We start from the raw sequence: 22,640 nt of genomic DNA, 5'->3' as shown, positions 1-22,640 counted from the left end.
TGGGGTTTCGGACTGCGAGGCATCATTCTCGTGGAAGGGAGAGGGGGGTGGAAGAGAGGCGTCGTCATCGTTGTCTGAGAGAGTGATAACTCTCTGGCGTTTTGAGAAGGGGCTGGCAATACGCTGCTCCTTCTCACCCCAATAGATGGGTTAAATCCCGTCGGATAGACAGGGAATCCTCCGTGTCTGCATCCGGAAGCCCATGGGCTCTCTTCCGGGACTGAAGGATCCCAACCTCGTTGTCGACGATTTGGATCCACTCGTCGACAACGATGTTGTATTCCGACGAGCTCTCCTCTTCGCCACTTCCGACACCAGCAAGCTCTTCTCGTCGTCGCTTGACAAGATTTGTGACAAGACGGGCTAAGGTCATATGATCTTGGCCAGTCTCTTCGCAAAGGTCTTCCGGGAGGCCCGGGAGTAGAGCTCTGCATCTCTTATACAGAGGCGCAGAAGCAAAATTCTCATCGTAGTATCGAGACGAGCGCGGAGAGTTTCGGCAGGCTGGCGGCGGCTTGGGCGGGCAGCCTGCAGAGGAGGATTGGCAGCAGCAGTGGTGGGTAGAGGGGGAGGGCTATTGACGATATCGACGTCGTCGATATCGTCAAAAGGGTCACAAATAGTGGTAGGAGAGGGTGGGAGGAAGTCGTTGGGGCCTGTTATTTGGCCCCAGTTTATAGTATTTGTAGTCATATTGAGTAACGTATTTCACATGTGAGTCGCCATCCCGGGCGAGTCGCCACCACCAAAACACCAAAACGTGTCAACTTAACTATAGTCAACAATGCCACGACCAACACAAGCCCAATCCTCTAATCAAGAGGGCAGGATACTATTAGCTATTCAAGCAATTAAACAAGGCAATTGTCAAACTGTTCAAGCAGCTGCAGTATCATACGATGTGCCCCGTACAACCTTACGTAACCGGATTCGTGGTATAACTTCTCGACGCGACTCTACTCCTAACTCACGTAAGTTGACTCTGTACGAAGAGTCAGCTCTTGTTCAATATATTCTCGACCTAGATTCGCGTGGATTTCCACCCCGACCGCAAGCTGTGCAAGAAATGGCCGACCTTCTACTCTCTGAATGAGGCGAGAGCCCTGTTGGGAAGAACTGGACTACTACCTTTATTAAGCGTCGTACGGAAATTAAATCAAAGTTCAGTCGGAAGTACGATTATAAACGAGCAAAATGTGAAGATCCTAAGATAATTCAAGAGTGGTTTTCTCTTGTACGGAACGTGGTTGCAAAATACGGCATCTTAGAGCAGGATATCTACAACTTTGATGAAGCAGGGTTTGCCATGGGAGTTATTGCTACTGCAAAGGTAGTTACAAGCTCGGAAGCAAAGAGTCGTCCAAAGACTATACAGCCAGGGAATAGAGAGTGGGTGTCAATTATCCAAGGTGTCAATTCGTACGGATGGGCACTCCCGCCGTTCATCATTTTCAAGGCGCAGAATCACCTCTCTGCTTGGTACGAGGACTCAGGATTGCCAGACGATTGGGTGATTACGCTAAGTGAGAATGGGTGGACTTCAAATTCAATTGGGTATGAGTGGATTCAACACTTCGATCGACATACAAACAGTCATTCGATCGGAACCTATCGCCTTCTTATTCTTGACGGACATGAGAGCCACCTCTCAGCTCAATTTCAACACTACTGTACAGAACGGAAGATAATCACCCTCTGTATGCCACCACACTCCTCACACATTCTTCAACCACTTGACGTTAGCTGCTTTGCTCCACTAAAGCTTTCGTATGGACATCAGATTGAAACCTTCATATGGAACAGGCTAAACCATATCACAAAGCTTGAGTTTCTCTCTGCATTCAAAGAAGCATTTAAAGCTACATTTACAGAGCAGAACATCAAGAGCGGATTCCGAGCTACAGGACTAGTTCCATACGAGCCACAGAGTGTCCTCTCTCACTTGAATCTACACTTGAGGACTCCAACTCCTCCTATAGTTGAGAGTAACAATTGGACTTCAAAGACTCCTCAAACTATAAGGGAGCTTGATTTTCAAACAGAGCATATTAAGAACCGTGTTGTACAACATCAGAATAGCTCTCCTACCTCAATTAATGATGCTATTAGCTGCCTTGTTAAGGGGGCGCAAGTTATGATGCATTCTGCTGTTCTACTCAAGGCAGAAGTTAAGGCTCTACAAGCAGCAAATGAACAGAAAAAGAGGAGGGAAAGGAAGCGCAAGAGGCGTATAATGCAAGGCGGTAGGCTCTCCGTACGAGAGGGAGAGGATATCCTTCAGAGTGCTGAGGTTGAAGCTCAAGTCCGTACGGAGGTAGCAAGTGAGAGTAGTCGGCAGGTGGGCTCTAAGAGCCGACAGAAGCGTTGTGGCTTATGTGGTATTATGGGCCATAATTCCCGTACGTGCGAGAGGCGCCAGGAATCAATTACAATTGAATAAGGGTTATTATGTAGGGTGGCGGTGTAGTAGTCGTAGTAATAGTCAATTTTTAGTGTTTTAGTGGCGACTCGCCCGGGATGGCGACTTGCATGTGAAATACGTTATATAGATAATATACTCAATATCCTACATTGTCAGAGTAGAGCCTTTGCCAAGGCTCTACTTCTACAGTCTAAACTAAATGTGGGCATGCTCACGTATGTCTTTACGCAGCATAATTATGCAGCGACAGAGCATACGTATGGGTTTGGCGCCAGTGAGGTGGCGGCAGCTAGTTGTAACGCTGACTTCTAAACGATAGAAGACACAGAGGTTCTCTTGCGTAAGGGTTTACTTATCAGAGGAGGCAGGGGATCAGACACAAAGGCTTCAAGTAACACGTTACTAGTATATAACAAATACTGTATTGAGTTGAGCACGAAGCTCCTATCTAAGGAAATACTATCTACTTATATAGTGGCGTCGTGCCTAGTGGACTCTTGGGAACTTACTCGAGTCCTCAGAGTCCTGGACTCTTAGGACTCTTCTCATCATCCTGCGAGTCCATCACGTGCCTAGTGGACTCCTGGGAACTCACTCGAGTCCTCGGAGTCCTGGACTCTTAGGACTCTTCTCATCATCCTGCGAGTCCGTCACGTGATACTTTCGGAACTACTATTCCCCGCTGCCCCTCCAGGTACCAGGGCCGGTCTCATGCGACCTCCCTCCTTCCTGTCCTGTAGTTGGCCAGCCTTCTTGTTCCGTCGTAACACTCGCTCCCTTCCCCTGGGCATTCGTCTCGAATCCTATAAGTACGTCCATGTCCCCGGGACTCTGCTGCTCCTCAGCGAGTCCTTCAACATGCAACATGCCTACTGACACTGCCCGCAAACTCCAGGAACGCAACGATCTTGTCCGTCAAATAAAGAACCACGGATACGAACTACCCGAAATGGATTCTTGCTCGAACTGCGTGAGGCGAAACATTACTTGCGTGTCGTCTCCAAATGATTCACGGCGGTGCGCCGAGTGCGTTCGTCGCAACTTGAAAGAAAAGTGTGACTGTATGGGTCCTGAGCATCCCGACTGGGTGAAGCTCGAACGGGAGGAGGATCGCCTGGATCGCGAAGAGGAAGAAACCCTTTCGAAGTTACTTCGTCTGCGGAAGCAGAAACGCCTCATCCGAACCCGTGGTAAAGATATGCTCCGGCGAGGTTTGAAAACCCTCGACGAGCTTGATGCGGCAGAGGAGGCCGAACGTGTGGCTGCTGAGAAGCGTGACGCTGTTGAGGCTGAGGAACAGGCAGTTAGCGCTGCCTCCTCGTCTGTGACCGGGACCCTCGCTTCCTCCGATCCACTGGCCTACTCCCCTGCATCTTGGGATCAATGGCTGGCGGATGGCGGCGTCGATATTCCTCCAGCAGTTCTTTGCTGATGTTCCTTGTTGGTTCCCACGAATTATCCGTAGGTTCGTAATTTTCCCATTTTATCAAAAACTCTTCTCGACGTCCTACTAACCTTCTGTCTAGGATCGCTTTGACCTCATATTCGATTATCTCATTCTCGGGTTGGAGTTCAGTGTCGGTCGCAATTGGGGTATTTCCTCTTGCTGGTTCCAGTAGTGAGACATGAAATACCGGGTGTAGTCTAGACTTCCTGGGTAGCTGCAGTCTGTAATTAACTGAGCTGACTTTGTTCAATATTTTGAATGGTCCCAATTTCTTGAAGTCCAACTTTGTGCTTGGTCGTTTCGTTTTGATATGTTTCCGGAGTAGGTATACTTTATCCCCCTCCTTGAAGGCAGGTTCCATACTGCGCTTCTTGTTTGCGTATGCGGCGGATCGTTCATTTAAGAATTGGATGTCCGTCGCAAGTTGTTCGTGGAACGATTTCAGTTGTTCCACCACGATCAGGGCTTGTTCAGCTCGTGATTCATCCGGTCTTGGTTGCCTATATGCTTCTGGCTGGTAGCCATAATTGGCAAAGAACGGTGAGACTTTCGTTGCTTCTGTCATCGCGCTGTTATATGCAAACTGTGCGATGGGTAAGATCTGAACCCAGTTATCCTGTTGATGATTGACATAGCTTCGCAGGTACTGTTCAAGGGTCTGATTTAATCTTTCTGTTTGGCCGTCTGTCTGGGGATGAAAAGCTGTTGACAGCTTATGATTTGTTCCCAGTAGCGCCATCAATGATTTCCAGAATTTCGAAGTAAAGAGCTTGTCTCTATCTGAGATGATTTCTTCTGGCATCCCATGATCGGCTAATATGACTCGAATGAAGGTATATGCGAGCGCCTCGGCGTCGCTAGCTTCTAGATATGGTATAAACTTCCCATATTTCGTGAGTCTTTCCGTGATGACGAGGATAGAGTCATATTCTATTCCTGTTAACGGGTCCTTGGAGGGTGGAAGCTTGACGATGAAGTCCAAAGCTATTGATTTCCACGCTCCTTTTGGTACTGGTGTCGACTTGAGTTGTCCGTATGGCAGGTGCCTATTGGATTTTGACTTGCTGCAAACGTCGCACTCTCTTACCACTGTCTCTACCTGCTTCCTCATACCTGGGAAGTAGTAGTGTCGGGTGATTCGTTCGAAGGTTCGTGTTACTCCCTGATGACCGTGTGCTGGTAACGAGTGTTGTTCTTGCACCAGCGGGCGTCTCATTTGACTTGGGACATACACTAACCCTTTGTATCGAATCAATCCTTGTTCGTCGATGGTGAAGTCGCCTTCGACTTTGGACAAGACTCGCTTGGCGCATTCGTCTGTTGCGTAAGCTTTCTTGAGTCTTTCCTCGAGTTCTGTATCTTCGATGACTGAGATCGTCGCTAGTAACTCGTTGTACTGTATTCCTGCATCTGTTTTCTTCAGAATTGCTCTAGGTCTTTCTTCCTTTGGGCCGGCGTAGTCGGTCCGTCTGCTGAGAGCGTCTGCTCTTGCATTCTCGGAGCCCTTGCGATAGGTTATCGTGAAGTTGTAGGCTGCGAGGGTTTCTGCCCAGCGGACTTGTCTGCGGTTTAAAACCTTGGTCGTGGTGAAGTATATGAGGTTCTTGTGATCCGTCCATACCTGCACAGGGTAGGTGGGTCCCTCAAGATATACTCGCCACTGCTCAAAGGCAACGACAATAGCCAGTAGCTCCTTGTCGTGGATGTCGTAATTGAGTTCCGCGGGTGACAGTTTCCTAGAGTAGTACGCGATTGGTTTGAACTTACCGTTCTCGTCTGGTTGATTCAGACATGCTCCAATTGCGAAGTCAGAAGAGTCCGTTTCGAGGATGATCTTCTTTGCAGGGTCAAATGTAGCAAGGATAGGTGCTTCCGTGAACTTCGTCTTAAGTTCCTGGAAAGCAGCCTCTGCCTTGTCCGTCCATTTGAATTCGAGATCCTTTCTGGTAAGCTCCGTGAGTGGTTGAGCTACCTTGGAATATCCCGAGATGAATCTTCGGTAGAAGTTGGCGAAGCCTAGGAAGGCTTGCACTTCCTTGACCGTGGTCGGTGTTGGCCATTCCAACACTGCCATTACTTTTGCTTGGTCCATCTTGATGCCGTGCGTTCCAATAATGTAACCCAAGAATTCGACTTGGTTTTTATGGAACTCGCACTTCTCTGGTTTGAGGAGTAAGCTGTACTCCTTTAGTTTCTTCAGGACGAGTTTGACATGCTTGACATGCTCCTCCTTGGTTGCTGAATACACCAGGACATCATCTAGGTAGACAATGGTAAAGATGTCTAAGTATTCGTGCAAAGCATCATTCATCAGTCGTTGCATGGATGCGGGTGCGTTTGTTAGCCCAAAGGGCATGACTTGATACTCGAATAGGCCATAGCGGGTGCGGAATGCTGTTTTCCACTCTTCCCCAGCCTTGATTCGGATCAGGTTGTATGCTCCTCGCAGATCTAGCTTACTGAAGATCTTTGCTCCTTGAAATCTATCGTGTAGTTCGTTGATTAACGGCAGGGCATACCTGTCCTTGATTGTGATGTTGTTCAACGCTCGATAGTCCACACATAACCGTAGGGAGCCGTCTTTCTTTGGTACGAAAAGCACCGGACTTCCTGCTGGTGATGTGGATGGTCTGATGAATCCTTTCGCTAGGTTATCATCGATGTACTCCTTAAGTACCTTCAGCTCCTTTTCCGATAGCTGATATATTGGTCCGAACGGTGGACTCTTGTCTTTCTCCAAAGGTATCTCGTGATCCCATGGTTGGTGCTTAGGAAGCGCCTCGTTCTTAGGGCCTTCCTGGAATAATCGCTCGTATTCCTTGTACTCCACCGGTATACTCGTCGGTGAGGATGCCTGGGCTAGGTCATCGAGCTCGGAGGTTGCACATAACTCCTTCCGGCCCTGGGAGGGTTTCTCCCGTTGTCGCGTGTCCGTCCGTTGTTCACACGCGCACTGGCTCATCACAACTTTCTCGTTCCACCAGTCAATCTGGGGGTTGAGTTTCTTGAGCCATGGCACACCAAGGATGCACGCATGGTTGTCCATGTGCACGATGTCAAACTGAATCGTTTCCTTGTGCCCGTGTAGCATGACCATTTCCAATGGGACCGTTTCGTGGGTCACCATTCCTTCATTAGTCGAGATGGGCTCTCCATCTACGACCATTAACGGGTATGGTTCGGTTTTCAATTGCGTCTTGAAACCTTGCGTGTCTGCTACTTTCTTTGTCATAAAGTTGCCCGTCGCTCCTGAGTCAATCATTGCTCGGAGGTGTCGCTGTTGTATCTTAGCGACCACATATAGTTGCATGCTGCCCGTCGTGGCGCATAGCTGGTCTGTACTAGGCCTCTTCATGTCGCTCGCCGGTGGCCTACCGTCGAGGACTCCTAGTTTTTTGACTCGTCCGAGGAAGGATAGTATTCATCCGTTTCCAATGGTGGTCCTTGGGGAGATCGTTTCCCTCGCTCTTCTGCTTCGTCTAGCAGATGTGGGTATTTCTTGTATACCTGTTCGCTTTTGATAGGCAAGTCCCCTTCAGACTGGCTTCGCCTGAGGGCGTGAACTTGCTCTGCGTCTCTGAAGTGTATCCTGGGCGAGGATCGGGGAAACAACTGATTCTGGTGTTTCTTTTTCCAGTGGAGCTTGCAATCATCTTCGCTGCAATACTCCCAGTAGACATACGCGTGCCAGGGATGATCAGTCTCTGTTGCGTCTGTCATTGATAGTTCCCGCTGTCCTCTCACCCATGCACTATCTTCCCTCGGAGGCGTGGAGAACGTGTCTAGTTGCTCCATGGCTCTCCTTTCGATGCGTGGAGTGGGTCTCGCATTTTCCCGTCGGAGCATATCTCTGGCTTTCTCGTCGTACTTCTTCAGGGCTCTCCTGCGGTCCTGGTAGTAAATTTCGACGCTTTTCATATACTTCAGTTTAGCCATATGCTCGACATCCTTCTCCAGTTCTTCCGCTTCTTGGGCTTCCAACTTAGCTACGTCTTGGGACGTGCCAAGCAGCCTGCGGGTATTCGTTAGTTGGTCGTAGTATCTCCAGAGGTCATCCTTGCAGTCGTCCACCTTGCATTTTAACGGAACTTCCTGTAACAGGTTCCCGTAGAGGTCTTTAAGCATGGGGATTTTCCTCTGGCCATTGGGCTTGTCTCGTTCGGCCCTAATCTTCGCGTGGGCGTGTTTTGCCATGCGTCTTACTACGTTCTTGCACCGTGGACTCATTGGTTCCGTAGGTGCGAGTTCATCGAAGGTCTCCTGTTCCGAGACGGTGAACGATTCCGCCTCCGACCCTTCATCTGAGCTCTCGTCTTCTGGGGTGCTTTCGCCGTTTATTCCCCAGTCCTGTTTGCTCACAAACGTTGCGTTCAACTGTCCTGTCCAGGTGGCATTGAGTTGTTTGCCGACTTTGCGTCCGCCGTTCCCTTTCTTTGGCTGTCTGCAGTCTCGGGCCATGTGGCCTGGCTTGTCGCAGTTAAAACAGAGTCGTTCCTTGAATTGTCTGTCTTTCTTAGGGTCACGGGGTCGTCCAGGTTTGAACGTGGCATCGAGTTCCATTGGGTCCGACCAACGGTTGTCTCGCGGGTGTTGATCCCGTCGTCTGCCCTCGTTTCCCCGGTAGGGGTAACTTTTCTTTGGCTTGTCATAGGTCCGACGTTCCTTCTGGAATTCGTATAGTCGATTGTCGATTCGGACCGTATGTTCGATTAGCGCTACCATGTCCGTTGGTTGTTGTTCCAAACGGGCAAGTTCCATACGTATATGGCTCTTCAGCCCACGTCGGTAGTGGCTGATGAGTGCGCTGGCGTCCCATCCTGTCTGATTGCCGTATCTCTGGAATTCTGTGGAGTATGTGAGGGCGCTGCCAGTCTGCTTAAGTGCAAACAGATGGTCTTCTGCGGTCTTAATCTCATCGATGTCTCCGAACATGCGTCGGATTTCCTTACAGAATCCATTCCAGCTGCCAAACATAGTCTGCGTAGTTGTCATGCTTCCATTGGTACTTTCATATTTGAAATAGTCCTTGAGGAATGGTTCGATCCATCGCAGGGCTTCCCCCCTAAGGTAGGATGCAGTCCACAGGGCATAGCTCTCCTGGGTGGGAAACTTCTCATCATTGAAGTGCTGGTACAGTTCGACCTGTAGCAAAAACACCTCAAGTTCCTTTCGGTTGCCGGAGTAAGTGTCGGGCAACTTGACGCGTAGAGTTTCCTTGAGTTCGTTGACGGTGGGTGCATCGGGCATCTCTTCATTCTCAGGCTTAGACCTCTGAGACGAAGTTGGCGTGGTGGGGGTTTTCCCCTTCGAACTGACGACAGACATGTTGCTTTGTGTGTAAGCCGGTGCCTCGTAGAAGTGGTGCTCAAAGTGTAACGCTGACTTCTAAACGATAGAAGACACAGAGGTTCTCTTGCGTAAGGGTTTACTTATCAGAGGAGGCAGGGGATCAGACACAAAGGCTTCAAGTAACACGTTACTAGTATATAACAAATACTGTATTGAGTTGAGCACGAAGCTCCTATCTAAGGAAATACTATCTACTTATATAGTGGCGTCGTGCCTAGTGGACTCTTGGGAACTTACTCGAGTCCTCAGAGTCCTGGACTCTTAGGACTCTTCTCATCATCCTGCGAGTCCATCACGTGCCTAGTGGACTCCTGGGAACTCACTCGAGTCCTCGGAGTCCTGGACTCTTAGGACTCTTCTCATCATCCTGCGAGTCCGTCACGTGATACTTTCGGAACTACTATTCCCCGCTGCCCCTCCAGGTACCAGGGCCGGTCTCATGCGACCTCCCTCCTTCCTGTCCTGTAGTTGGCCAGCCTTCTTGTTCCGTCGTAACACTAGTATGGGGGTTTTACAGGGGTTTTACAGGGGGGGTCGCAGATCGTACTGCTTACGGCATGCAATCATGCCATGCAATTCTGGCTGAAACCCTCTACTGTCTCCAAAGGAGGGGTACTCGTGCGGCCCAAAAGTTTCCACAGGGTCTGTGTGTAATAAGTGGGGCGTGTAAGTACTTGGAGAAAATGCATGTACATACTCTACGTACTTGTACTGATCTACCCACGAAAGTTGTTCCCCCCATTGACTGCAATACACTGCTCCAACTTGTCCTTAAACGAAGCACATAATTGTGTAGATTTCCCATCCATTTTTTTCCCCCATTCTTCCTCAAGAAATACCCGTGCATGAGCTCTCTCAAAATTCCCTCTGTTTAATGGTGTATAGCCGTCAACCTGATCCTTGAGATAATCAAAGGTATTTTCAATAGGGTGCAAATCGGGAGAGTTTGGAGGCCAAAATTTCACTCTATAGATTCCCTCCTTCTTCATATAATCTTCCAATGATTAGTGAGCCTTCAAATGAAGACTTACATTATCATCCACAAACCATACTCGTTTTGTAGGATGTAAAGCCTTTACTTTTCGAAAGTAGGGGAAGAGAAGAGGAATAAGAACCATCTCTCGATATAGAAACCAATCAATCCCGCCCTTTGAAACTTCTTGCCCTTCTGATTGCTGTCCTCTACTCCATGTCTCTATATCTCCAAACTCTTGTGAAGCAACTCGTGCCTTTTTCCATTTGCTTTTGCCATTCCGAATATCTGCATTTAGAGTTTCCATATATCCGTACTCAAGAGTTCCAACTGTTGTTGCTCTAACAAGTTCATTCTCTGCTTTTGATTTCCAATATGCATTTATCTCTCGTAGTTTCTGCACATGTATCTGCTTCTCTTCTATACTTTCAGGAATCCATGAACGAGAAGGGCGTAAGATAGAGGTTTCTGAACTCATTGCTCCCCAAAACATAACTTGAAATAAAGATTTCTTCTGTTGAATTGCCATGCTCTCTGCTGTTTGACCCCGTTGAACTGTTATCCGTCGTTTCTTATGTGGATTCCCTCCGAAATTGATATAAGATTCGTCTGAGAAAATAAAAATTGATCCAGCTTCAAGTTCGGATAGTGCGCATTTGCAGAATTTCCATCGTACTGAAGGAATGATATTATCCAAGTAGGGCTTGAGGCAGATGTTTTTCCGTACAATAGGTTGTGGAATTTCAACACTTGAGTGATTCTTTGCAACTCGTTCGACAATTGATCGTGCGTAGGGTAGATTTTCCTTATTAATAACTTGTTGAAAAGTGTCAAATGGATTTGCAAGTAGCAAAGATCGTATGCGTAGTGACTCTTCAGAATCCCTTTGAATTGTCTGTGGTCTTCCGCTTTGTGGCTTTGATTCGAGGTGTTGGAGAAGGTTGTGAATTTCAGTATTCCCTGCCCTTTTAACAGTTTGGTGCCATATATATGCAATAGAGTCAGCTGAGATTCCAAGCTTCTTTTCAATCTCTCCATATGATGCGTTCATGTATACACGCAAGGTAATAATTGCAGCACCTAGTGGTATTGAGATTTCAGCCATTGTTGAGCATTACTTCATTGCTTCATTCACTCTCATATTCTATGCGTGTACATTTTCTACGCGTGTACTCGGGTACAAGTACATGGTGCTTGGTAGATTCCTACAATCTAATTGGCTGTTGTGCACAGACCCTGTGGAAACTTTTGGGCCGCACGAGTATGCGGGGCACAATCACCTAGTCCTATATTGGCTAGTGTAATGTGCGGTAAATTACCCGAATGGCTGTAGTCGGGGCGTCATCTGCATGGTAAGCGCAGCACATACATGGCTTTTCGAATTCTCATTCTTGCTACCCCACGTTGTCTGAGTGTCCCACTGTCTGCCCGCCGGATAGCAGTCTCTCGTAGGTTCACGGCCTTCCAAGCTGCTTCACCAAAAGCCAATCCCCAATCCACAGACTTCTCAAGCTGTATAGGCTCTTCCACACAAACCAGATCAATGGCGACAGAAAACGTCCTCCCCCAAGACACCCCCGCCCTGTCAACTATCGAAGCCGCTAAGCGCGCAGCGGCCTTCAAAGCCGTCGAGGACCACTTCGATCCCTCCTACCGCTACATCGGAATCGGCTCCGGCAGCACCGTAGTCTACGTCGTCGAGGCAATCGCTGCTCAGGGTCGCGCCATAACCAACAACATGATCTTCGTGCCAACAGGCGACCAGTCCAAGCAGATCATCATAGAGGCCGGGCTTCCGCTCGGGAGCATCGATTCGCTACCACCCGTGCACGAGAACCCGCCCGCAATCAGCGAGGCATCGTCGAAGCTGCTTGCGGTTGGGGAGCAGGACCTCGCGCTGAAAGGGATGCGCCAGAGTCTGGACGTTGCTTTCGATGGTGCGGACGAGATTGACGAGGAGCTGAACTGCATTAAAGGTGGCGGCGCTTGTTTGTTCCAGGAGAAATTGGTAGCGACGAGCGCGAAGAAGTTTGTTTGCGTTGCTGGTATGAATACCCCTCTCTGACAAATGTGAGTCACGGTGGATGCTAACATGACGTGCACAGATTACCGCAAGCTACAGCCCCGCCTACTCACAGCCTGGAAGGCCATCCCGATCGAGATCGCGCCTATGTCCGCGCCAGTCATCAAGCGCATGCTCATCACCCTCGGCTCACCCGACCCACGCATCCGACAAGGTGGCTCTGCAAAGGCAGGGCCCGTCGTTACGGACAACGGGATGTGGATTATCGACGCACCCTTCCCCGCGCTGAAGCTTACGAAGGACCTCGCAGAGGGCGATCAGGGTGATGGCACGAAGGGGACGTGGGAGGTGCATGCTTTGGGAAGGAGGCTAAAGAGGATTGTGGGCGTGTTGGACGTTGGTCTTTTCCACGGCCGGAATGGGATTCAGGTTGCGAATTCGGGAGAGGAGGGAGGGGGACAAAAGCCTGTTGCGGCGTACTTTGGGATGGCGGATGGAGGAGTTGAGGTCAGGGTCGCTCAGGAGATCGAAGGCGTCAGGTCAAAGCCATAGATATGACCGAGGACCTGAAAAAGCTAACGAGTTTCTCATTGACAAATTTACTGGTTCACAACACTGCTTCCAAGTGCCTGGTGTCCTAATACGTCCGTTTTTCGGCCTGGAATTGATTGTTCTCTTCCGACCACTAAAACCGGGATTTCGCACAGCCAGTCGTCATGGGGTCCCCAGTCTTGTGGTTGTAACACCAATCACCTAGCTTCAAAACACCACAGGCTCTATAAAGTAGTGTCTGCGAGCGAATTGCACCTAAACGGATACATCCGTAGAGTGGGCGTCACTTCACATTTAAGGTGGAAAGGTAACGGATAGTTCATGGAACAGTACAGACGATTCAACTACAGACGACTCTTTTATTAAACGCTCCCCAGAAAGCAAATAAAAGGTGCACAATGCCCATCAAGAAGTAAAAGCTATCCCTCATCTCTTCTATTCGCCTCACTCACATCGCCCTTCCCTTCCCCTTCCCCCCTCCGTCCAGAGCTGGAAACTCCTCGCTCGATTCAGCAGCAATAGCTCGGCTTTCTTCCTCTGCCAAACTGAGCTGAAGCGCATAATCCAACTCCTCCATCGCAATCTTCGCCTGTTTCTCCCTTCTGCGGCGAGTCTTCGACGCTTGGCTAGTCGACGGCGATGTTGACGCCGAGTGCCTACTCTTCTTTGTCTTCACCACGAAAGGAACGTCGTAGCTTCTACTCGCACTACCTGGCTGCGAGGAAGCCTCGCTCTCAAGCAAGGATAGGCGGATCGCCTCCTCCACCTCCCGCTCTAGCTCCATCTCGCTCTTCATATTTGGCGACGACGCATTGTGCCCTGCAACACTCGGCGCAGGTGAGCCAAACGTACTGCTAACAGCGCTCTGACTCGGCTCGGGTGTTCCTTGGCCACGGTCGCCACTCGCACTAGTGAGCCTCCGCTCCTCCTCTTGCATAAATGCCTCTTGTGACATCAGCTCCGCATATCGTAGCGCCTCTTCCTCGGTCAGCCCCGCGAGACCAACGCCAAAGCGACACTGCAGATGCAGCTGCTCCTTTTTCTGCGCGATAGCCTCTCGCTTGAGCTCCTGCTGCTCGTTGACGATATAGTCCATCAGCGCGCCGCGGCCGGTATTCGTGTACCGATCAGTCGCGCCATTGTGGCCGCGCTCGCTCGACCGCCGTAGACGGCGTTTCTTACTCGCGTGGGAATCGGCGCCGTTGGAACTGTACGCCCAGTACCGCAGGTGCGTGCCGAGCGTCACCATGCCCCGGAGAGCTGTGGGGTCGGGGTCTAGTGCCAGCGAACCGGCGGCGTAGAGGTTGATCCCCACGCCCTGCACTAAGGCCTCAGCCTGAACTAGACGACGACGGGCACGCGACGAGAAGCGTGAGTTGAGAGTGCGAAGAGGTTCTGTGACGGATGCAAGTGGGTCCCATGCTTGTACGAGCCCGTCGTTGCCGCCGTGGACGAGGTATAGCGCTGACAGGGCCAGACAGGAGATTTGAGGAGAGTCGGTTTGAATGGTGCGAAGAGGCTGGAGGGTGTTTGTAATTGACGAGTTGCGAGATTGCGGGCCTCGCATATCCCAGACATAAACAGTCCCGGTCTTGGTACCGACAGTGAGAAAGCGGCCTCGATGGCCTGGGATATTGTGCAATGAGTTACCTTCACTATGTTCTGCAGTTGCAAAGATGGCAGATGCAGTATTGCCGCCATTCATAGTGAGAATCGGGTCCTCTGGCACCCAGAGAATTGCAAACGTCGACATGTCAACCGCATTCGCCGTAAACTCGGTGGCTTGCGCGCGGTCCCACGCCAATGTAGTGGTTCTCCACTCTTCCAAGAACGTAGATGCACCATCCCGCTTAACAGGGCTCATTGATATCGCCTGTTCAGCCGCTTTAACCTTCAAACTAGCCGATTTTCCACCACCAAAGAGCGAAGCGACAGTAGTCACCCTCTCCTGAACCGGCGCCGTTTTCGGAGTTGGAAAGCGGTCGAGAGAAGCCTGTTCTGCTCTCATACGGGTGAAGCGTGTAATCTGAGCTGGCTCCGACTCAGGGGCACCACACTGGATAATGACTGCGCACTCTCCTGCACCGCGTCCATCGTCGCCCGCAAAATCGACTTCAAGCCTGCGGCGCATGTCCCAACCATTGCAGACTTTACGGAAGATCGCAGGACAGAAAGCAAAAAATGTTTCGAGCTCTCGATTCTCTGCTAGAAGTTGCTGCTTGCTAAGACCAGAGGAGTGGGGCGAGGAGTGGGGCGAGTAGCTCCCGTCGAACTCGGCATCTTGGTATGGATCCTCACGCGCGACGCGGCGGGTGGGTTCAGCAAGCTTCCAAGAGACGCTACGACCAGTTTCCCAGGCCATCGTTGCAAGGCTTTCTTCGTCTAACTTGGCATTTTTCTCGATTGGGGCCCGCTGGATGCCCTGGGTCAAGTAAAATACTTCACCTAGAGCATTCAAAGCCATTGCCCAGATACGCTCCGACTCCTTGCGCTTCGCATTATATGAGTCGTCCACGCTAATGGCAATTATGGGAACACCCGGGCTAATCGCCCAACGAGCTGTGACCCCCCCCTTGGCCAATCGATGCCCATCTAGGTTGTCAACGCCAAATGAATACGTCGTGATGATTCCGCATGAAGAACCCGTCATAATTCCCACGAGGCCATCTGTCATCGAAGGCACGGCAATGGACTTCGCGATCCATACGGAAGATACGGACTCGAAACGGCTCGGCACCTTGGGGACCTCTGGCGGATGAACTTCGTAATCAGCCGTGCGAGCAAGGAACCTACCACGCATCTCCTCTGATGAGCGGAAATAGGCCTGTCCCCCTGGAAAACCTTCGCCGCACACCATTCCAAACGGCTGGCTAACATCCATGACATTCGGCGCACCGATCACCGATCCGTCTCCAAGACCATACGGCTGGTCGCCCGGGAACAGATCAGCAAACTGAGGCACTGCCTGTGGGTCGGACAAGCCCCAAGTGTCAACTTTTCCAATATTCGGATCACTCGTGCAAGCCGTACCCGTCTCATCGCTTCCATGAATGAATCTCGGAGACTTCCTGCCTTTATCAAAAACGGCGTGGATATGGTTCACAGTCGTGAACAGCTGCGAGTTATACGTCACAGCTGCGTTCGCATTGTTCGCCGCGCTATTCGCGCGAGATGACGCGCCATGTCCTTTCGCGATCTGCTGTGGCTTGCCGCGAGCGAGAGAGCGCAGAAGCCGCGTCCGAAGAATGTACTCGCTGCGCCATGATGCAAGGGCTGTCAGGCGTGCGAAGAAGCGCTGCTCGGCGCGTTGTCGATCACGGGTTTCTTGATCAGAGCTACGGCGGTTGTTGCGCGCGGCGTACCCTTCATCGGTGGCATCTTGTCCAGGGAAGAATCGCGAAAATGCTATGCGCCAGGCGTGGGGCGTGGTAACAAGATTATAGAACCTCCGGGACACAAGTAATACCGTTGACAGAGATGTTGCGGGTAAATGCGACAATATGTGAGTCAGAACCTCTGCTTGGTATTAGCTAGCGCTCGTAATTTGCGCGCGCATTTGGGCTCACCATTGGGGAATTGCTCCAGCTGGATCCCATCATTGCTGCTTGTTCTGCTCTTGGTTACCTTGAATCCAGGACCGCTTCTCTGATTCTTTGGGGATTCGGGTCCTAGATCAATTTCATCAATTTCACCTCCTGCGGTCGCATTGAATGATGGGTGGGGCAGGTTATCGCCCTCCAGAACCCCGTTCAATCGTGGCAATTCGCCCACCAAGCCGCCCTCTCCGCCATCGACGGATTGCAGAGGGACGATCGCGGGAGCACCGACAAGTGACTGCGGTTGCTCACTATACAAGCTTGCCGCGAGGGCAGCGATGCCTGGATCTGAAAAGCCATGTTGAGAAGATTGGGTAAGACGTTTCGGAATTGTATGAGTAATCGTGTTTGAGATATTGGTAGGCTCAGATTGCATATATGGAGGCGGAAGAACTTGGTAAGCGCGTTTGGCTGAGCCAGTTGGTCTGGGTCAGTCTATATATAAGGGTGAGAAAGTGCGTAGTGCGTTGTGGTCTATAAGTGTTGTGTTGGAGGAGAAGTAGAAGCGCGATGGGTCAAGATAAAAGGATTGATCGTCTCCGGAGATTTGACGCACGTGCATTTTCATTGGTAGATATCGGAACATTTATGATCCGGGTTTAGGGGCTGGTTCGGAGAATCGAAGGAGTAATCAGGTCACTCTGGAAGAGCATAATTATGGTGGGAATACATATGCTCATAAATATGGAGATAGTCTCAATATTTTCTCTTAAGGTTAGTTTTTCATGTCATTTTATAACTCATATATGGGCAGTTATAGGTATCCAAACTCTCAGGCTGCTCTCTTCTTAATCAAACCTGCCGCCTTCTCGGTACATCGTCGCACAGGTGTGCGTTGACGGGATCATGGGGAACACCCGCCAAGTGGCGAGGCGCCATAGCAGCAGATCCGGAACTGTGCGCCGCCGTTGAGCCCATCGACCGCACGACATACGCCGCGAGATCCGCATCAGAAGTGATGTTTCCGCCCGGCGACGTCTCTGATGGCGACAGCTGCTTCATCGCATCAGTGGCGAACCACTTGCGAGCAAACTTGAGAGACTCGACCAAGAAATGTCAGTGTCGGTGAGGTTAATGAGGGTGTTGAAGTTAACCATCGGCTCAGCGTAATGGTCTGTCGTATTTAGGCACACAGTTCCGCGGCTCAGGGGCTTCTCATTGCTTAGCGAGGAGATACCACCGCCGGAGAAGGTGATTTAAACGACGCCGTTGTTACGCTTGCTGAAGGTCTTGAGGAGGAGTTGACGCTGCGCGACGAAGCCTTTGACGTTCACAGATGTGTAGGTAGAGGGCAGCAGCTTGGCAGCGTTCTGGACCTGCGCCTTGGCAATGATAGACTTGTAGTTGGGGCTCATCTGAGGGAGGTAAGGGACAGATAGAGAGTTCCCAACGCCAACTGAGAGGGGACCCTTATGGTCAAGCCATTGCCCAGCAGCCCATGCTGCGAAGGTCGCATTTGTGTAAAGTGAGCTATGGTTCGGCCTGAGATCCGTCGCATCTGTATGGTGTTAAGATCAAGGTTCGAGGGGGTAATCCAGGTGTCACTTACAGGTGTATACGATGTCCGTCACGGCGTGATCTTGGAGGCTACACCCGGCAGATCGTCAATCTGCTTGATGCCAGCTTCATCCAGGAGGTCCTTCGGTCCGAGGCCACAACGTTGAAGAACCTGTGGCGTGTGCAACCATCCGGCACAGAGGACAATCTCCTGCTTTGTGCCTCTTTGTTGGATCGTGACCGACTCAGCGTGCTTTTTAGCACTGAAGAGAACCTCGTTGGCCCTGTATCTGGTGATGATCTTCAGGTTCTTTCTGCTGGCCACAGGGTCGTAGTAACCGCTGCGTGCGTATGAGCGGCGGTAGGTCTGATCGTTGTTAGTTGGTACCCAGAAGGCACCATACGCATCCCCCGCTGCAGCTTCCTTTTGGATCAGGACGCCAAGTTCAGCCCATGCTTTCCACTGGACCTCTGCGAAGAGTTAGAATATGTCGGAGATTATGGGTTAGGAGAAAGCTGCAGCGGGGGATGCGTATGGTGCCTTCTGGGTACCAACTAACAACGATCAGCTATCGCAGAGGTCCAGTGGAAAGCATGGGCTGAACTTGGCGTCCCGATCCAAAAGGAAGCTGCAGCGGGGATGCGTATAGTGCCTTCTGGGTACCAACTAGGTCTGCACGCGGGGCGGTGAAGAACATCATTCCGTTGACAGTGGAGCCACCTCCAACAACGGAAGCGGCGAATGCCCCGGAAACACGTCCGCCAAGTCCGGGCTGTGGCACAGACGAGACGTTAAACATGTTGATCGGACGGTAGTTTGCCGCGCTTGATGGGTCCAGCTGGGCCGGGTTGTTCGGGTTGTTGTCAAAGTATGATAAGCAACCGAGCAAGGCCTATGCAATCGAAAATTCAACTGTTGAATCCTTGACCCGGAAGCAGGGATCAGAGCCCTGATACCGAAGCTGTGTCAGCCAGCTTCGTGATCCTCCGGATCCTAGGTCTTCCGATTCTGAAGTTTCGATTCTGAAGTTTCGATTCTGAAGCTCTAGGGAACGGACCGAAACCAGGAGGGTTTCAGGATCCGAGCCACGAATAGGCACAGGAATAGGGCCCGGAACAGTATATATAGTAGTTAGAATAGCTTCAATTATAAGAATATGCATTACAAAATTATCATTTCGGGCTCTACTGCTTCGTGACTGTATTTACGGTTTATGTTCTCTACCTACTGCTACAGATCCTACGGAAATTGTCCAATACAACTGTGCTTACTATTTGGATCCTCGCTCAAACGGTTGGCAATCACAAATCCGCTCTGCCCTCCACCAAAAATGACATGGGCGTTTGTCGGCGCGGAGGATAATCTAAGATTACAGTCTTAGGCGGATTATTTTCCCGGCTGGGCGTTCTAGTTAAGATCGAACAAGAGAGGCGGTGGTGGGTGCTCGGAGCCGGCGTTGTAGCATAAAGTAGCGCGGACTTAGCTGCAGGATCACTCTTGGTCTGGACGCTTGGATGAATCCTTTCCATCCAGTGTTACGTACAGATACATTCAGATACTGGACTATAAGAAACGTGCGCAGACGTGGCAATGGTGAACATCTGCATTCATGCGGGGTGAATAGAAGAGATAAAACTAACAAGATTTGACCCCACATGTCGGTGGATCACGTGTGCGTATCACGTGCCTTTTCACGTGATTACTAACTTCGCCTCACGGAATATTCTAGCATCAGCTGGATCGTGACGCCCGCGATTGCTACCTTTGACAAAGATATCGATGCCTCTAGAATGATCGCTCGATATTCTAGTAATGTCATAGAATATCATAGAATATTCTCGCAAATGTAAGTTTAGTCTATATAACCATCGTGAACACACCGAGTAAGTGCTTTTCTTCATCATCAAAACACATCAAGATCTTCATGCAATCTCGAACAATTCAACGCGCACTACCAAAGCGAATTCCACTCACCAAAGTACAAACACGCACAATGTCTTTCTACCCACACGCCTTCTTCTCCCCCCCAGCCCCATCCGCCTCCACATTCAGCCCACTCTTCCGCCTCCTCGACGACTACGATACCTACTCGCGCCAGACAACCCGCCAAATCGCGCGCGCTGAGAAGACCTTTGTCCCGAAGTTCGACGTCAAGGAGATCCCAACCCACTTTGAGCTGCACGGCGAGCTCGCCGGCATCAACCAACGCGATGTCACTATCGAGTTCACGGACCCCCAGACAATGAGCATCCGCGGCCGCACTGAGCGCTCCTACACCGCCGGTACCCCGCCCGCCGCCATTGAGGCCGGGGCTCAAGCACCTGCTATCACTCAATGCGGCACCACCTCGCCAAAGAGCGGCCGCCACGCAACTATCGAGGACGAGGAGGGTGAGTCAGCCACTTCCGTCGCGGCTCCAGAATCGGCTCAGCCAGAGAAGGCGCAGAAGAAGGAGCCCGAGGAGCGCTTCTGGGTCTCGGAGCGCAGCGTTGGCTCGTTTGAGCGTGCCTTCACTTTCCCAGGACGCATTGACCAGGATGGAGTTACCGCATCGATGAAGGATGGGATCTTGAGCGTCGTGGTTCCCAAGGCGAAGAAGCATGAGAGCCGCAAGATTGAGATCATGTAAATGGATGGAAGTGGGAGTTGAAAGGAGTTTTTTAGTTCAAGCGAGAGGTGTACTTTGAATTAGTTGTACTCAAATCAATAAAATAAGTCAATAAATTAAGATAAAGAAATGTGCTTTGAATGTGAACCCATCCTAATAGTTGTTATATTTAATAAGAGCATATTTTATTTTCGAACTCAATGATATTAGTATTTGAAACCAGTGTTGCCCGAATACCGCTCTGAGTACTACTCGAGCATCCTCGAGTAGAGTACTCAAAATTGAAGCTCGAGTACCGGTATTCGAATACCGGTACTCGAATACCGTGAGTAGTACTCGCATATAAAATAGAATTTGACTGTATTTACTATTCTAACTCTTGTTGAAGGAGGAGGTTGCTCAGACTGATTGGTTAGGCGTGTGGCTCGCCAACCGAATCGGGTTGCGGACCACCCACAAATAGTTCCGTAGATAGCTTCACTCAGAACAACAATACAAAACATATATTCAAGTGAACTGTTGTTCAACTCAACGTGATAACTATGCCGCTGCAGATACAGATACACCACTGATCTCAACAACTCTCATTATCTGCATCGTCGCCGCTGTCCTCGTCGTCGCCTTGTGATATAATACCCCAATTCCGTAAGCAAAGTAGATATCTAAGTGTAGACGGTGATAATCTGTTCGTTTCTTTGTGATAATATCACCGCCAACACTAAATACTCGTTCCGAGTTCGCTGAGGTAGCTGGAATAGCTAGGTGGTCCTTTGCTATAGAAGCAATCAACGGATATTGGAATTGCTTACTCTGAATATTTGAGAATATCTGTGTTCCTACCAACCGTCGGCTCCTTCATCCATCGCTTCCATTCTGGCTCAGTATCGTGATGGCTTTGCGATACGTATAGCTCGTCTTCTGAGTCTATATCGATACTCATAGCTTGCTGCTCTGGATCTAGATCCTCATCTTCGATACTATTAATAACGTTTGCTGCTCGAATATCAGACTCGCGGCCTGAATATCGATAGAAGCAGTCCTGCCACTGTGCCTTTGCCCTGTTCTTTTTGATCGATTGTGTACTGTCTTTCCATATGATATTGAAAACATTGAAATTATACCGAGGATCACAAATTGTAGCAATCGTAGAGTGATTCTGTTGGACATTTACTGTTAAAGAAGGCGACGTTCGGTGCATTGCACATATTATAAATATTGCAGTACAAGCTGCTCTTAAGAGCTTAATAGCCGACGCAGATACAGAGACAGAAGCATACCAGTGTGAGCAAGGTGCAGCTCGGATTCCACATACTAGAGATACTCATGTAGAGGTTATGAACACTCTAGCAAAATTACGAAGGCATATTTATGTATTCCGCAATCGACGAGCATGGAAGGATGCTTTACAACGGCAAACTAAAGCAGCAGGCTTAAGCCCACAGCAGTTATCACTTGATATGCCCGTGCGTTGGAATTCAACATATCATATGCTTCATACAGCAGTAAACCTCCAAATACCAATTACAGCAGTTTGCACAATGCAGCAACTTGATATTAGTATGCAAGACATTGCATTAACTACAGAAGATTGGGCCATTATTAAGGATCTTGAACAACTTATCGTATTTAAGAAGATTTATCCAGACAGTATAGATGATATACGAAGATCACGGGCAAGAGCTCAGTTTGAAGACGTCTGCAGAAAATACAAGACACGACAATATCATCTTGATACAGAGCGCATTGAACATGAAACAGCACTTTCATTTGCATTAGGAAATGCAAATAACAGAGAACAAGAGCCAGATTCTGATGAAGACTTATTTGCATCAGAAGGCATATCATTTGAAGAGCCAGAATGGAAACGGTGGATGCTTGAACCACGGCCAGGTGAGCATACAGACATCTTTAAATATTGGTCTTCAAAGCAATATCAGTATCCAATAGTTGCTCAAGTTGCTCGAGACCATCTAGCAATTTCAGCAACATCTGCCCCATCAGAGCGGGTGTTTAGCAATGGCAGTGATATTTATCACAAAGAAACGAAACAAGTTATCACAATTAACAATTAGATATCTACTCTGCTTACGGAATTGGGGTCAGTTGCCAGATATAGGTCGCGAGTTGTCACTTCTATAGCCACATTTCATTGTCTACAGTAATTATCAAAGC

The 22,640-nt window shown here is 49.8% G+C and overlaps 6 protein-coding genes across 6 annotated transcripts; 3 read left to right on the top strand and 3 right to left on the bottom strand.

The window, feature by feature from the left end:
• Positions 1–369: 369 nt before the first annotated feature.
• On the bottom strand, positions 370–1,502 carry VC83_02557 (uncharacterized protein; the record flags this gene model as incomplete). The annotated part of the gene is made up of 1 exon (XM_024466218.1): positions 370–1,502. Exon 1 carries the CDS (start codon positions 691–693, stop codon positions 370–372), a length of 324 nt encoding a protein of 107 aa, XP_024326376.1. The 5' UTR covers positions 694–1,502.
• Positions 1,503–11,734: 10,232 nt separating this feature from the next.
• RKI1 (ribose-5-phosphate isomerase rki1) lies at positions 11,735–12,766 on the top strand (the record flags this gene model as incomplete). The annotated part of the gene is made up of 2 exons (XM_024466217.1): positions 11,735–12,236; positions 12,297–12,766. The coding sequence occupies 2 exons, from the start codon at positions 11,735–11,737 to the stop codon at positions 12,764–12,766; spliced, it is 972 nt and encodes a 323-aa protein (XP_024326377.1).
• A 448-nt stretch (positions 12,767–13,214) lies between these two features.
• VC83_02555 (uncharacterized protein) lies at positions 13,215–16,738 on the bottom strand (the record flags this gene model as incomplete). The annotated part of the gene is made up of 2 exons (XM_024466216.1): positions 13,215–16,282; positions 16,333–16,738. The coding sequence occupies 2 exons, from the start codon at positions 16,736–16,738 to the stop codon at positions 13,215–13,217; spliced, it is 3,474 nt and encodes a 1,157-aa protein (XP_024326374.1).
• An 820-nt stretch (positions 16,739–17,558) lies between these two features.
• VC83_02554 (uncharacterized protein) lies at positions 17,559–18,659 on the bottom strand (the record flags this gene model as incomplete). The annotated part of the gene is made up of 4 exons (XM_024466215.1): positions 17,559–17,860; positions 17,956–18,226; positions 18,248–18,330; positions 18,524–18,659. 4 exons carry the CDS (start codon positions 18,657–18,659, stop codon positions 17,559–17,561), a joined length of 792 nt encoding a protein of 263 aa, XP_024326375.1.
• A 1,048-nt stretch (positions 18,660–19,707) lies between these two features.
• Positions 19,708–20,560, top strand: VC83_02553 (uncharacterized protein). The gene has a single exon (XM_024466214.1). It carries the CDS (start codon positions 19,785–19,787, stop codon positions 20,487–20,489), a length of 705 nt encoding a protein of 234 aa, XP_024326372.1. The 5' UTR covers positions 19,708–19,784; the 3' UTR covers positions 20,490–20,560.
• Positions 20,561–22,006: 1,446 nt separating this feature from the next.
• VC83_02552 (uncharacterized protein) lies at positions 22,007–22,640 on the top strand (the record flags this gene model as incomplete). The annotated part of the gene is made up of 1 exon (XM_024466213.1): positions 22,007–22,640. One exon carries the CDS (start codon positions 22,007–22,009, stop codon positions 22,538–22,540), a length of 534 nt encoding a protein of 177 aa, XP_024326373.1. The 3' UTR covers positions 22,541–22,640.

This window comes from Pseudogymnoascus destructans (assembly GCF_001641265.1).
Source record: "Pseudogymnoascus destructans isolate 20631-21 unplaced genomic scaffold scaffold_5, whole genome shotgun sequence".
Taxonomy (NCBI): domain Eukaryota; kingdom Fungi; phylum Ascomycota; class Leotiomycetes; order Thelebolales; family Thelebolaceae; genus Pseudogymnoascus; species Pseudogymnoascus destructans.
Note: the sequence above shows the minus strand (reverse complement) of the source record. Positions and strands in the feature narration are given on the sequence as shown.

Excerpts from the sequence above, each read along its gene's own strand:
- VC83_02553 (XM_024466214.1), top strand. The coding sequence starts at position 19,785 with ATGCAATCTCGAACAATTCAACGCGCACTACCAAAGCGAATTCCACTC.